The following is a 15,098-nucleotide window of genomic DNA, read 5'->3' on the forward strand; positions in this document are numbered from 1 at the left end:
CCGTGACGTCATTTATGACGTCACACCGGTCATAGGAGTTTCTCGTCAATAACTCATGATCGAATTGAGCCAGCGACTCGGGAAAGCCACCAATGGACTCGGGAAGACCTCCCGAATCGAATGATATGCGATACGACCTCCTTCGATTAAGTTCGTGGCCTGATGGGCTCTGAACTGACCTTGACTCGAGGTCAATACCTTAAGTTGACCTCACCCGAACAAAAAGTATACCATTCGACGCGCCTGAGCCAGACGAACACGATGGTGCCAAAATCGCTGCTCTGCGGCCATTTTTTGCGAAATTATTTGCCAAAAACCAAACCCTACCTTGGGCTTTTTGACATCACCTCAGAGGTTACCGGTTGACCTGGAACCTTAAAATCAGGTATCAATCGTTCCGCCTTGAAACGGCGCACACGCTTGTTTTTTTCCGCGAGGCTCTAGCTCCATTAGGGGCGAAACGGCAAAAAGGGGTCGTACCAACCCTCCCCCCCTCGGCCGGAGGGGGTGGGGGGTCCGACAATAGGTCCGGCGAGGGTTAAGCAGCCCCACTTCGTTTTTAGCATGTTTGCTTGTCATTGAGATCAACAACTCAATCACAAATAATTTCTAGCACTTTTCCGGACCCCCGGCCCAGTGTGCACCGGCCGCCGGAGCCGGCCACTCGGTGGAATAACCGTCAGACGGGCGGTCTGTTGTGGTCCGGTGGCCACCCACCCGTCCGGTCACCTGCCGCCCCCCCCCTCCCACCCCCTGCCTACCGACCTGTCTGCCGGGCTGGTCCGAACAGGTCTCAACGCCGACAACAGAGCTCGTTTGAGCGGCGGGCGAGCGGAGCGGACGGGCGGGAAAGGCGAGGGATGAAGCATAAGCAGACTGGCTGGAAGCAGGGATAGGACTGGAGTGAACTGGCTACAGGGAACGGGGAGGGAGTGGAGCTGGAATAGAGGGTGGGAAAGGAGAATAGATGGAAGAGGGAGAATTATCTTGGCTGTTGGTATATTGCCAAGTAGAGCGGTGGGACGGGGCTTCAGTGTTTGTTGTTGCACTGTGGTGCCAGGCAGCCAGGCATGCTACGGTGTCGGTCCAGCTACGGTGTTTGGTGAGCATGACGTGATTGTAACTAAATGCGGCACAAGTTTTTTGGAGATTCAGAGTTCGAACGCTCTTGTTTCTGATCTGGGATGTTTCAGCGCTTTTTATGTAGATCACATAAAAATCCTCGGACAAAGCACTGCTTTCAAACGGACCCCAGCAGCATTTCACCCCATCTTTCTCACACCATTCACTGGTGTCGTCTCCCCACCGGCGGAAGACCGGCTACGTCTCGTGGGCCGCCAGGCGACAGTGGCGCGTGGTCGCGGCTCCCCCTCCCCCTCTCCCCACCGGCGCTGTGCGATGCTCCGATAGCGCCGGCAGCAGACGTTCAAACGGCCAGCCAACCCGTCTGACCGGCGCGCCGCCGGCTGGTCGCGGCAGGCGCGGGGGGGGGGAGAGGCGCCGTGATGGGACGGCGGTGACCGCACGTGCAAACGGCACGACCGGCCGGTTTGATGACTGAGTCTGAGATTCGTGACAGCAGATGAATGGGATTTAGTCCTCACCGAGGACTAGGGGGCTTGGTGTGGTTGGTGATGTAAGGCGCTGGATGTCTGGATGGAAGTAAGGCACTGGCTGTTGATAAATTGCGGATAAAAAGTTGGAACAGATGGACCAGACCAACCAGACCGTCGGCTATTTTTGTTAAGTATGTTTGATAAGCGGATAAATTCATGTTTATCAGATGCGGCAATGGGTACATGTATGTCTACTTGTAGATATGATTTTTATTTCAAACAATCTTTTGGAATATTTACGCTTTTAAGTCTTCGATTTATCGATCAAACGCGCCATGTTCCAGTAGATCTTCACTCGTCCCGGCAGTGTAGGAGGCCGGCCGTACTGTCTCCTGTCGCGACCTCTATTCTCTCCCCGCCGCCTGTGCACAGGCCACCTGTGCTCGGTGTGTAGGTGGCGCTGCGGTCGCCGGCGCTGTGGGGGCGGCCGGCTGTCGCCTCCCTCCCGATCCGCCGCGCCGCTCGCCGTCCGTGCAGTCAGTGCTGACGCGGTGGTGACTCGCAGTGCACGGTGAATCGGACCCGGCGCCGGACTAGCGCGCTGTCAGCATGGGCGGCTGGGTGTCGGCCTTTTCCAGAGAGGTGCGTCTCGAGGCGGGAAGGGGCAGAACTGGGAGGTAGATGGATAGGGTAGCTCGTTTTTAGTTCGCTGGAGAGAAATAAGTACGTTGACGTGAATATCATAACATCTTAACTCCTTTTCATACAGCGGTGCATAGTTTATTTTCCAACTGACTATTTCGTGAAATATTATTTTGCTTCTTAGCTTCTCTCGTGGTAGATTCGTCACCAGCTTGCAACTACTCACGAACTACTCACGACTGAATCACAATCTCGCTATTCCCACACCTATATACCTATCCATACTCAGGTGACCAAACTGCTCTAACTCCGTATTGACTACCCGAACCCCACCTCTCCGTTTCGTGCACCACTGTCACCCCGCTCACCCGTCACTGCACCCGGCGCTGTGTGGCTGCGGCGCGCCGGCCCAGGTGGACGCACGTGCCGCCGGGGCCCGATTGTGGGACGGATTAGAGAGGTGTTTACCGCCGCACCGATACGGCAGACGGGAGACGCGACACGCAGCGCGCCTCCCACGGCCGGGTGCTGGGTGCAGGGGGTGTCTGGGTCGGAGAGGGAGGTGACTGGAGTATTGAGAGCGTCGGCGGGGGTGTATAGAGGAGTATGCCGAACAGGATGAAGGCTGCGTCTGTGGAGGGGAGGGACGAGGTGGGCTGAGCAGCCGGATTTTCACTCGGATTCGAATATTGGGGAAGGATGAAAGGTCACGGATGAATTGAGCATTGCATAAATTGCGATTTTGTCCAGACTAGCATATGCTTGTCGTGGGGGAGGTTGAAATGGGATATGTTGCGTCCCTTAGCCTTCGACGAGTTTCCTCTCGGTTAGGATGTTGCCCTTATGCACCCATATGCCGTATCAAACTCCCGTGCCGTTCCTACCGGGAAGCAGGCGGACGGTCACATCAGTCGGAAGCGCGCCGGGTCCTACTCGGTATCCTCCTGAGACTCGGGCCGACCGACTGCTCTGTTTACATGTAGCTGGGCTGTGAGCGGTGAGTGATCTTCCTGGGATGTGAGATACACTGCCGGCCGGACGTCAGTCGTCAACCGGCACCCGTCGAACATCAACCGTCAGTCGTCAACAGTCGATGATGTTGGTCGGTCCGATCAGAGAAGCTGGGCTGCATGGCAAGCGGCCAGCCGTCCAAGGTTTCAGTTCTCAGGCGTCAGCAGTCTGACTCACTCACCATCAGCAGTCAGCATCAGACGTCAGTCGGCTCTCAGCAGTCGTTAGTCACACGCTGGTCAGTGCTGACGGGGCTGACTGACCGCCGCTTCATCAGCGACTGCGGTGCTCGGGGGTGGCTGCGGTGGGACAGGAGGGGGATGTCAGGGGATGTATTCCTACCACCAGCACAGCGTCAGGGCTGTGATCATCAGCGGCTGCGGTTGGAGGGAATGTCGGGGGATGTGTCCCGCCGTCAGCGCAGAGTCAGGGCCGGGCTGCCCGCATGTGATCGCCGGCTGCTGCGGTAATTGCGGTGATGTGATGGTCCGCTGCAGCCCCGTCCACACCGGGATATTCCCATCGTGTTCACCCCTCCACGCCCCTCCCGATGTACCGATCGGAGCACCCTGCAGCGGCCTGCGGGCGTTGGCAGTCCCTGGCGTTGCTGGACTCCCCACTTCCTCGCATACGTTTCGGACTTCCCGACAGGACTGGTATCGGCCCGGCTGGACTCACAGTATGCTTATGTTGCCGGGTGCGAAAACTGTTCAGCGTGGGAGTGTACATAAATTCCATCTCATTGGCACTCACAGCAAGGCCATGCCTTGGTTTAGGCAGCCTGTCCTAGTAATTCCGTGTGAAATGTGAACCGTCCCATTATACCTCGCAAAATGGGAGAAAATCGCCCATGTCATCAACATCAACCCTGTTGCGTGAACTTGATTCTCGTGACGGTGCAGACTGGCCTTTACTGGTCAGTGGCTTACCTGAGCTGCGGCTCGGTCACGTTACCCGCCGGAAGTGGCTCACTTCCGGTGGTCCATGTGACCGCGGCTGGCCGGCGGTGGTCGTTCTTGCTGTGCTGTTCACAGTTTCACGCTCCGTGACGGACGCCGACCGAACTACGGCTGTGAGCGCCCTCGGTGGCGCTGGGTGGAGTGCGACGGTCGGGCAGAGCTGTCGGCTGAGTGCGGGAGGGAATTGGGGTGGTTAAAGCTGAAAGGCTGAAAAGCTGTTGTATGAAGGCTAAACTTATGAGATTCAGTTGTAGCATTGTTACGGCTGCGGGTCTCACACATTGGTACAGAGGACGGTCAGAGCTGCAGAGCTGGTGCGGGGAGCTGACAGAGCTGTAGGATGGAAGCGGAGTCCGCTCCAAACAGGTTGGGAGCTGCAGAGACCGGCAATGGCTGGGACGGCCCCCAGGAGCTATGGGATGGGGTGCGGCGTGGGCTGCAGCAGCAGAAAACTACCGTGATTTGTCACGGAGATAGCTGGAACTGCGGCCGTTTAAGCTGGCTACTCCTGACGAGGTACGAGCGGCCGGGTCCATCAGCAGCCCCCCAGCCGGGATAGTGTCAGTGAACGGCTCTCTGCAGCCACTGCTTGCTACCCACCGGCCGAGATCAGGTGTGGCGCCGACCTTTGTTGGTTTACCGGAGCGTTGCATCATTGTTGGTGGAGCGTGCCGCGCCGGCAGCGGCAGCCTTGAGAACCGTCTGGCGCGGTGTGGCACGACGCGGCACGGTGCTGATATTACTGCAGGAAGCACCAAACAGGCGTGGCGGGCGCAAATGGCAGGGAAGCAAGTAAATATGGACTGAAACGCTTCGGTGCTGATGACTGATGCCAAGGCACTGATGCAGTCGGGCAATTGAAAGCGGGATACATTATCATGTTTATGCTAGCAGTTACTTATAATGGTCTATTTTCATTATGTTCGGTGACACTGGACTGTCATAGTAGCTTGCTTTCTATTTGTTCAAGTGGTGTTGAGCGTGTTGTTGAAATGCATTAACATGGAGATCATTCTTATCTCGCATGAAATGTTGCACAATGGCGTTATCTCTGCCGCTGTATCCTGTTTGAATCGGCCACCGAAACAAACCGGCGGAACATTAGACCGCGCGATAACGGCCAGGTGTCGGCCGTGACGCCGTGTGACTGTCCGTGACGGCAGTCCGTGACGGCGGGTCTGAACTGGCCCGGACTGACCGGCACTGCACCAAACTGCGCCGCCGTTCACAGCGCATTTCGTCACGCCGTTTACGCCATGCCAGTCCGAAGCACGACACTACTGAAGGGCGGAGAGGGAACGGTACGGTACGGCACGGCACAGTGCGGCACGGTACGGCCTCACGGTATAGCATGACAGGCTGGAAAGCCACGGCGAGGGCGGTCTGTCCTATGCCATTATCCACCGTCGGCGTCTGTGCCCACCTGTCTGTCCGTGACGCGGCCCCCCGTCTATCCGTGACGCGGCCCCCCGTCTATCCGTGACGCGGCCCCCGTCTATCCGTGACGCGGCCCCCGTCTGTCCGTGATGCGGCCCCCTGTCTGTCCGTGGTCTGGCCTGTGCAGGTGTCACGGTGATGACATGGGCCCAAAGGTCGGTCGGCCGGCTGGCCGGGGGTTATCGGTCGTCCCGTCTGCCCGCCGGGCGCGGGGGGCGCTGGGTCAGCGCGGGCCCAATGTAGGTCGGTTGCAGCAGAGGTGGGGACGGCGCGGGCTGTGTGACACCTCTGTGTAGAGCTCACAGGGGTGATTGGGGGGGGGGGGGAAGACGCATCACTCGTGGTGCTGGGTGTGTTGGTATGTGGGAGAGAGAGAGAGAGAGAGAGAGAGAGAGAGAGAGAGAAGAGAGAGAGAGAGAGAGAGAGAGAGAGAGAGAGAGAGAGAGAGAGAGAGAGAGAGAGAGAGAGAGAGAGAGAGAGAGAGAGAGAGAGAGAGAGAGAGCCTCCTCTGCAGCAGGCTCGACCTGTGTCCTGTCGGCGCCGTCTGCACCTTCCGACCTTTGCCCTACAGCTCTCCGACGGCCGGGGGCCGAACAGGACGTGAGGGGGCATACGTCGGCCGGGCGGAGCGGGGAGGTCGGCTTCTGCCACCTCCGCACCAGTCGCTGCCCCCAAACACCGCTTCATTGTCCTACTGCCTCAACGTCTCACCGTCATGAGTGGACACTCTAATCACTCCGCCACAGCCTCACCATCCTCACTATATTCGGAGGATGGTCCCAGACACCACGACAAACTCAAACAGACAAATTGGGGTGCCACGACACACTGTCACCAGCAATGCTGTCAGCTCCCGTCCATTGTTCGTACATCGTAGTCCCCTTTACACTGCCTCCGCTGCGCAATCCTCTTCAAAGTCACAGCCCGGCGCTCCCTCAACTGTCGGTGGTAAATATCTACACGGCTTTACGAACTGCGACGCTTGTGTGCTGAACCCCTTGCCCTGGCTAAGTATACACCCACCTATGCCTGTCACAGCACGTGCTGAATATTCACACCCGAGCTGCGCTGATGATTGGTTTTGCTCCGGGCTGCCGTATTGCACGCATGTTGCACGGCGCGTCGCCGCACGCGCCGGCTCGAATTCCGTCCCGGTGACGCACTGAAGGACGATGGACGGCGGCTGCTCCGGGAAACCAGGCCGTGTTTCAGCGGCCGGCGACTCACGCTGATTTCGGAGGAGGATGAGTGGTTGACGGGGATGGAGCCTTAACCCGGCAGTTGCTGGGGTATTTCGCCACCCACCGTTTGCTGGGGGGGGGGGCGTTAAACGCCCCCAGCCGATAACTCGAGAACCAATAGGCGCAGCGAAACGCACGAGGCGGCAAACGAAAGAACGCGACGAGACGCTTCAGATGAGTACTTTAAAATTGAATTTTGAGGTCACAGGTCGGGTCAAGGTCAGGTCAAACACCTGAAATCGGGCTTTCAGTAGCATGGACTTCAGGACTTCGCAATGGGCGCCTCTCGTCATAAACTCTGTCAAAACGGTGCGCAATCCATCATATAAGGCCTACAAGAGTGTCAGCTCCATGTAGGGGTCAGTCAAGCATAGGTCAGGGTCAAGGTCAGGTCAACCGGGTAGGCACATATCCCCGAAAATCAAAACTGATATTCGCAGCCTGTGACACATGTTTTATGGGTAATTTGGAGCGTAGAACACGATGGTGACATTCATTTTATCATATGTGTACGTGTTTGGCTTAAAAAGTTCAGTTTAAGAAATGCATGTATCATGGTCGTGAAGTAGTCACGAGAAATTGCCAAGATTCAGTTCAAGATTTTGGAAAATGCGGAACGGTAATCAATAATCGAAGATAGCCATTTGATTGTTCATGGTATTGGCAGTCTAATGGCGTTTACGGCATGTCTGTATGTCTATTCTGTGATTTTATATGATTTTTTGAACATATGCCGTTTTTGGCCGAAAACTCAGAAATCATGACGTCACTAAAACCTCGATATCTCAAAAATTTTCCGACCGATTTTTTTGAAACTTTGTCACAATACACTTCAATCAATTCCCTACAGGTACCCAAAATTTGGCGCGCCTGCGGCGCGCCGTTTTTATGCTATGGCCCGGCGAAAAAAAGTGGGGGCGTTTAACGCCCCCCCCCCCCCCCAGCAACTCGCGGGTTAAAAGGTGTGGCTGGTTTTGTCGCGGTTATTTGTCGGCTAAGGGCGTCAAACGCATGTGTGAACCCATGGCAGTCGTGGTTTCCTCTGCCTGACAGTTTTTTTTTTAAATTTATGCATGCTCTTCTTTCAGTTTCTTGGGGATTTTGGTCCGGACTTACTTCCGATGTTGCTTGGCTCAGCTCGCAAACCGTTCACACTTGGACGCAATTTTTTAAGAAACGAATTCCCCATTTCCATACACGCTCGCCACATCGAAAACACTAGCTGATCGAGAAACCGTGAGCATTCCCGGTTCGATGCACTTAATTCGATTTACCGCTGTCTTGAGAACTTCCATGCAATTGTCATGGTAGGAAGCCTCCGGTGTTTTTCACGAACTCCCTGACAATACGATGCGGCGGTCGTGAGTATTCGAGCTCAGACCGGTCGTGCGTGACGGGCACGACTGGTTTCGGTGTTCAGCGCCGGTCACGAGTCTCTCACGTGTCTGCTCTCGCCCCGCCCCGCCCCATCCTCTCCAGGACACACCGGGAGGTGAGCGCCGGTCGCTGAGAGTTCTGTCAGCCGATGTCGAGAGGATGACAATCCATGGCAATTTGGAAACGGATATCGTCTCGAAGACAGTAGTGGTTTCTGTTCTCGCTTACCTCCATGGGGAGTTCCAGCTCTTGAGTGGATGGTTTAACTTTCGGAACTCTGAGATGGATGGTGTGCTGTGTTCTTAGGATAACTGGAAGCGATTAGAAGGCATGCGTGGGCGCCAAACGGGCGAATAGCGCTGAATATTTCCATTATCTCGGCCAACTCCGGTCTATGGTTCTGGGTTTTAGGTTCCACGGCAGTGGGCGTTGACTGTTGGTTCACGGAACACGGTGTGGGGTGTTGGTTTGCTCGCCCCGCTGCAGCTGGTATCCGCCCTCACCCTATCGCCACCCCTCCGCCCCCGCCCCGCCGCCCCAGCCCTACCTTCATGGTATGGCGCCGTTCAATATTGATGAGGCTCCATGCTGGTCTTTATGGGCCAGAAAGGGTCTGCAAGGGCGCCGTCGGCATTGCAGGATGCCGACGTCAAAGGGCCGCTCCGACCCGTCTGGCGGGGGCGGGGGACGGATTGTCCGGCAGTGGATCTGATCCTAGTGAGCCAGATGACTGTCGGGAGTAAATTGCTGTGGCACGACGGTCGTTCGTATGCCCTGCCTCCAACAGCGAATGCAATTAGCTGATGGCTGTGTCGACGTGGGCTCGACTGAGCGCTGCCATTCGAAGAAGGCGTATTGGTATTCGGGATAGAATCTAGTGTGTCTTGCTGGAGAGTGAATGTGTTTGGGGATGAATTTATGGCGCGCTCGAGTGGTTTGTTTAGCATCGGGAGACAATGCTATGTGTTGTAGGAGGTCGTTTTATCCCGACATTGATTGTGTGCGCTGTCAACCATCTCGGTGGTCAGCGTTGGTTAGCGATCGGCGGTTTGTGTGACTGGGCTGATCGCCCTGAGTCGGTTGTGGTTGGGATTGGTTACCAACCGCTATACCGCGGTCGGGTGAAGCACGGCCAGGGTTCTGGGCTCTGTTCCCCTCTGCCGACCGGACGTACCCCTGCCACCGATCCCAGTTCCTGTGCAGGGTTGCAGCCGTGCGTTCCACCGCTCACGGTCGCTGCATAGTGCTCACCCGACCGGAGCGGGGTAGCGATAGGTGAGATCCCCTGAGATCCACTGAGATCCAGTGGGAATATACCATGGTAAACCCACCGAGCCCCCTGCATCGCTATACAGGACCTCGTCTCCTCTGAACCCTTAGTACAAATCATGCAATATCTGTAAGTTGGTCATCTATCATCAATGCTCGTGTAGTTGTGACAGACTGGTTACTGGGTATTCGTTGATGTCTGGTTTGGTTTGTCATAAGGCTGAGTGACTGGGATTTCCGGAGCGGGTGGCTCGGTGGCGCCGCGGTTATCGACCAGCCAGCGTACTGGCGTCGGAATTAGCTGACACCCTGAGCTGCACTTACCGCTCTGACGGTACCCTATAGCTTTTGGTGTCCGGTGAAATTCTGAGACAGTGAATACCGCTTCCCAGAACGGTGCGTACTAATAAATGGACAATGTTATCAGTGTGCTGTCACGATCGAAGTATACAAACAATTCCCGGGTACAGTCATCACCACTTGCCGGAAAATGTACAAACACTCTGGTTTCTGCAATATGTTTATCAATGGGTGGTGGCGCCATTGACTGTCCCACCCTTGTCACTCCCGCTATCGCGGTCGACGTGCTATTCGTTACGAACCGAACATCCTAAACCACATGTCGGCGCTGTGGCGTGCGTGCGAGCAGTGCCGATACCATCACTGGTAAACAACGCCACCCTATATACACCACCACTCCCGGCCACACCCGAGGGCCCGTTCTGCGGTACCGTTTTCCACTTCTTGCCGGCTGTGTATCGCCCATTTCTGGCGCTCCCGGGGCGTGGCTCGCGCCCATCCCTCCACCCGCACCTTATGTGGTTCGTATAGCAAGGGTGGAAACCCGAGGAAGGTGCCAGAATAAGGCGGACCGATCGGCGAGGAGTCGCGTGGACCGCGTGGCGTGTCGCGGCGGCGTGCGCTCGGCCTGGCCCTTATAAGGTGGAACGGGAGCTAGCGTGGACCGCGCTGACGCTGACTCAGGGGCGACAGACAGCGATCGGGCGATGTTTAGCCGAGATGTTTGCGGGTCTGCGGCGGCTGACGGTTATGATTTCGGTTGCCGGGCGCGGGAGCAAAGGTTCCGACCCGGCCCGGAGTGTGTCGGGTAGTTTTGTGGCGGCGTGTGCTCTCGCTGACCTGAGCTTGTGTAAACATTCACATGGTGTTATGGAGGAGCGTGGCGCTGCTGGTGGTCGGTTAGAGCAGTGGGAATGGACGGGCTGTGATAAACATGGCCGTGTTTTATCTGAATCTACTGTGGTCTATCTCTGCCAGCAAGAAGTCGTGTGGTGGCCACATCTCGAACCGCAAACGCTGTGTTAATTTCGTGGCTTGTTATCAAACTGTATTCAAAGTTCGAACAGCATCAAAGTATCATGCGACTTGTTTTTGCACCTAGAAATCGCTTCTTAACTGTCTGTCTCCGAACCAAGCATTACTGACCGTCCGTCTCTATCTGCCCGCAGGACCAGGTGCTGCCCTCGGCCGAGGGTCCGCCCGGCGGCGGCGGCGGCGGGCCGCCGGCAGCTGCCGACTCGGCCGCTCCGCAGCTGGCCGAGCAGCTGCAGCTGCTGCGCGCCGAGAACGCCGCGCTGCGTGGCCGCCTCCAGCAGCAGCAGCAGCAGCAGCCGCCGGCAGCTGCCGGAGCGCCCATCAGCGACGCCGAGAAGCAGCTGCTGCGGGACCGGGGCGTGCGCTGCTCGTGCTCGGCGCCCGCCTCCATCACTGGAGATGTGAGTTCTGTAATCACTGACCTCCACAGCCCCACAGACCAGCCTCAGCCACTGTCCTCTGAACCAGACAGGTCTGTCGTGTCGTTATCTGCGGCACCGGCCGCTCCCAATCAGTACACTCCCTGTATCCTGTCAGTGCGTCTCGTACTTACACACACACCAGGCAGCGCGCACGATATGCGTAGTTAGCAAGACGGTGTGAGACCGTGAATATACTGTGAATGATCGGTGTAAACAGAGACATGATCGGGAACAGCCTTCCTCGAACAGCTTTCTTTGATCTGTAGAACACTTATTGGAAGATCAGGAAGGCTCAACTTTGTGATTCATGTTATCAGTTATAGGTCTCAGTCACAATCTATAACTCCTAAAGATGTAATTTTGCACGTTGACGCTGGCTCTGATGCCATTTTTAAATCGCTGTCCTCCCTTCTTGGTGCGACACAGATTAGTGTTAGGTGTCACCTGGCGCGAGGTGTCACAGTTTCCCCTGTCATGGGTTTATCTCGGTGTCTAGTGGGCGGCCATTTGTGCTTGTGTCTGATGCCGTTATTGGTGGTTTTTGTCGCCTGTCGTCTGACCGGGCAGAGTGGGAGAGCTGGGGTAGAGGGAGGGAGGACGGCAGGGGGTGTCACGAGCCGTGGCTACGTGAGGTCGCCCGCCCGGCTCTGGGCCGTGCGCTGGGCTGCTGGGGCCTCTGTGGTCTGAGGGAGGCTGCAGGGGAGAGGAATGCTAGTGGATGGTGGGGAGGGGAGAGACACATTCCATTAGATGGGCTGGATAGAGTGGGTGACCTGGGAAAATGGTTGGCGCCTTCTCCTTACGTGTCTCGTGCTTGATGAGACGGAGTCTCCGAGATGTATGACTGGTGCCAGTTCATGTAGCCGCAGCGACACTGTTTGCCAAATCTACCCTACTGTTTGAACGATCACCTATGTTGAACGTCCAATATTCGCCTCTAAGACAAACAACAAAACAGGGGTTGCATTGGGTTGACATAATACAAACTTCGGGAAAGGAGTGTGTTTATTGTTCATGTGATCGGAGTATGTTTCAGTGGGTGTTTTCAAGACCCATACCCCGACAGAGCTTATAGCTCGGTGTGTTATTTCCATAATCTGGGTGTTTATTTGTTCTTGACCAGCCTCTCAGTACGGCCCGCAGTGAGACATACCATCACGAAAGGCCGCTAGGACACGGGCTCACGAAATAGGGGGCCATGTTTTCACGAGATATGTCGTGCTGTTCATTTTACCCCCAGTGTTCTGACACCGCGGGGTTCGTCATAACGGTGTGTAGCGTGCTGCTTTGTCCCTCAGGAGCCCTGTGACTGTTGGCAAATATCACCTAGATTCATGTGTATTGTATTGTGCCGACTGGAACTTTTGATCCCTCTGTTGGTCTCATGCGTCTGCTGTCCGTGTGCATCGGGTCCTTGCCCCATCTGCACGAGTCTGACTCCATTTAGGAATCTGGTATCTGTCTATATTGCCCATGGCGTTTGTCTGACCGTCCTGTCTACCCTGTGTTTCTAACTGGACCTCTCCATGTGTCCGCCCCCTCTGACCGTCTCTGTCCGCTGTGTCCGCAGGACAAGGGCCGGGAGCTGGGCCGCTCGGCGTCCCAGGACCTGATGGCTGACACCCCTCACACACCGGACTGGGACAAACAGTCGAGCAGCTCCATCTCCGAGTACTCGGTCGCCGATCTGCAGGTATAGTCTCCGACCCTCCCTTCCCGTCTCTGCAGGCAGGTAACTAAGTCTCCCGAATTAAGAGAGTTTCCTCTCTGCGAGTTCAGGTACAGGACTTTATTCTCATCGCTCCTCTCTCCTATCTTCTCTGTTCTGCTCTCTTCTCCTTTATTTTCCTTTCCCCTTCCTTCCTCTTGTTTTTTTTTCTTTATATCCATCGGCCTCTTTCTCTCTCTCCTCTCTCTTCTGTTCCTTCCTCCCGCTCCTCCAGTCCATGTGCAGAGTACGATGAGGCGGCAACCTGTGGAATGTAAGTAGGACATCGGTCCATCTCTGCCGTCGGCTGCAAGTCAGACACGCGATGAATGGTGCGATTAAACGTCTCTCGGTGTCGTATGGTTCCATCAGCCGCGTCTTTCGATGTCGTGGGAGCCCTAGCTAGTAGAGGTCGTTCGATAGTGTTAGCGTTATTTATGACGGGGAGTGCCCCGGGTCATAGTGCTGCCGAGAGCCATGTTGCGCGCTCTGATGTAACCGCCGAGAGTCCATTTCGTGTCGCTCTCCCCTTCACTGGCTGGAATAATCGTGCGGGGTTTCTCAAATAAATCTAATGACATTTAACCCCGCGGTAACGCATTAGCTGTTTCTAAACATCTTGCGATGTTTAAGTGCTTAGGGATTCAAATCAGCGATGACTGACTGGTTAAGCATTTATGATCCGCCTGGGTATGACACGAAAGTTGATGTCATGAAAGTTGTCGTGCCCATGCCAACCCGACCTGACCTGGCCTTTCACCATTTCATTGTCCATTGAATGACCATTTCACCCTCGTCCAGACCTGTTCTGTTAGGTGTGTGCTGATGTCTCAACTCTCAGACATGCTGCTTACGAGATTGTTTATCCGGCGCCTCGCTGGCATTCGACAATCATCCGAATGTCCTCTGTAGGTTTTATGGCTTCACATTGATGGATCAGATTAAACGTTCTCTGGCACTTATCGTTCTGCGAGCTGATTTATGAGGCCATAAAAATCGTCTGGGCGTCCTACCTGTTAGTGAGGCGCGCCAACCAAATCATGATTCTAAGGTCTATGTGAGTTGTTGACGTGAAACATGCTAGAGGACTGCTAGATATTTATCATTGGTGCATAGTTATCCGTAAGTGGTCGCCTATATGAGTCATGTCCCTCATGGAATACGTCATATGCATTTTCCACTGACGTTTATTTGATGCCGCGAGATGTTTGTCTGGTATATGTATGTTCGTTGACATTGAATTAAGTAGTGTCATTCATAACCACTAAACAGTGCTGTCGTCATAGTGCATACCGTATACTTTGTTAATGGGCATGGCGTGCATCTTTCCCCTACCATATTTCATCCAAAGTTTCTTCTTATTTTCCCAACTGTATGGCAGCTCTCATTTAGTCTTCTCTTACTCTCATTTATTTTTCCTCATATCTTCTATCTCCATGGATCCTCCCTCATCTCTCCCCTTGTACCTCGCATCTAACCCCGTCTCCCCTCCCCTCCCGCAGGACCGTATCACGCAGATGGAGGAGACGCACCACAGCACCAACGAGGAGCTGCAGGCCACCCTGCAGGAGCTGACCGACCTGCAGGACCAGCTGGCCGCCCTGCAGGACGACAACAAGCAGCTCCTCCAGCAGAAGGCCGTGCTGTTCGAGTCGCTCTGTGAGCAGACAGAGCGGCTGGAGGACTCGAAGCAGCAGGTGCAGCAGCTGCGACAGCTGCTCATCAAGGAGGAGGCCGACCGGCCCAAACTGCAGGAGCGGGAGGTCATGCTGCAGGATCTGATCAAGGTAGGCGGGCGCGTGGTGGTCGGTGCGGGTGGTGGGGAGACGGGATGAGTGAGATGTAGGCTGTCATTCAGAAGGGTTATATGGCAAGCTATGTCTTCTGTGGAAAAAGACGTTTTGTCTACGAAGTGAGGTGTGGTAGATATTTGACCCGACAATAGTTTTTAGAGGCAGTTAGATGAACGCCGTCCCATTTCCACGCTGTATGCTTTTTTGTCTCCGTTCTGTGGGGTACTAGTTTGTAAAGGCCTCGTCCTCAAACTCTGTCCGGCTGCCGGCCGGTGTTCCGTCTCGGTTCACCGAAGCGGTTCGTGTGTCTCAGCTGTGCGAGCGGTGGCTTAGGATAGGGCGGTCTTC

The 15,098-nt window shown here is 55.5% G+C and overlaps 1 protein-coding gene across 8 annotated transcripts in view; it reads left to right on the top strand.

Annotated features, from left to right (window-relative positions):
• LOC122384098 (cytospin-A-like) overlaps positions 1-15,098 on the top strand; it is a 144,389-nt gene that overhangs the window by 94,435 nt on the left and 34,856 nt on the right. For 6 of the 8 annotated variants that reach the window (XM_043371106.1, XM_043371107.1, XM_043371109.1 and 3 more), the window contains 3 exons: positions 10,962-11,228; positions 12,820-12,942; positions 14,460-14,744. In XM_043371106.1, coding sequence (XP_043227041.1) covers positions 10,962-11,228; positions 12,820-12,942; positions 14,460-14,744 — 675 coding nt within the window. Of the gene's footprint in view, positions 1-2,089; positions 2,199-10,961; positions 11,229-12,819; positions 12,943-14,459; positions 14,745-15,098 lie in introns of those variants that run through there. The other 2 variants (XM_043371113.1, XM_043371112.1) reach the window with 2 other exon arrangements.

Source organism: Amphibalanus amphitrite, unplaced genomic scaffold (assembly GCF_019059575.1).
Source record: "Amphibalanus amphitrite isolate SeventyFive unplaced genomic scaffold, NRLGWU_Aamphi_draft 000181F_arrow, whole genome shotgun sequence".
NCBI lineage: Eukaryota > Metazoa > Arthropoda > Thecostraca > Balanomorpha > Balanidae > Amphibalanus > Amphibalanus amphitrite.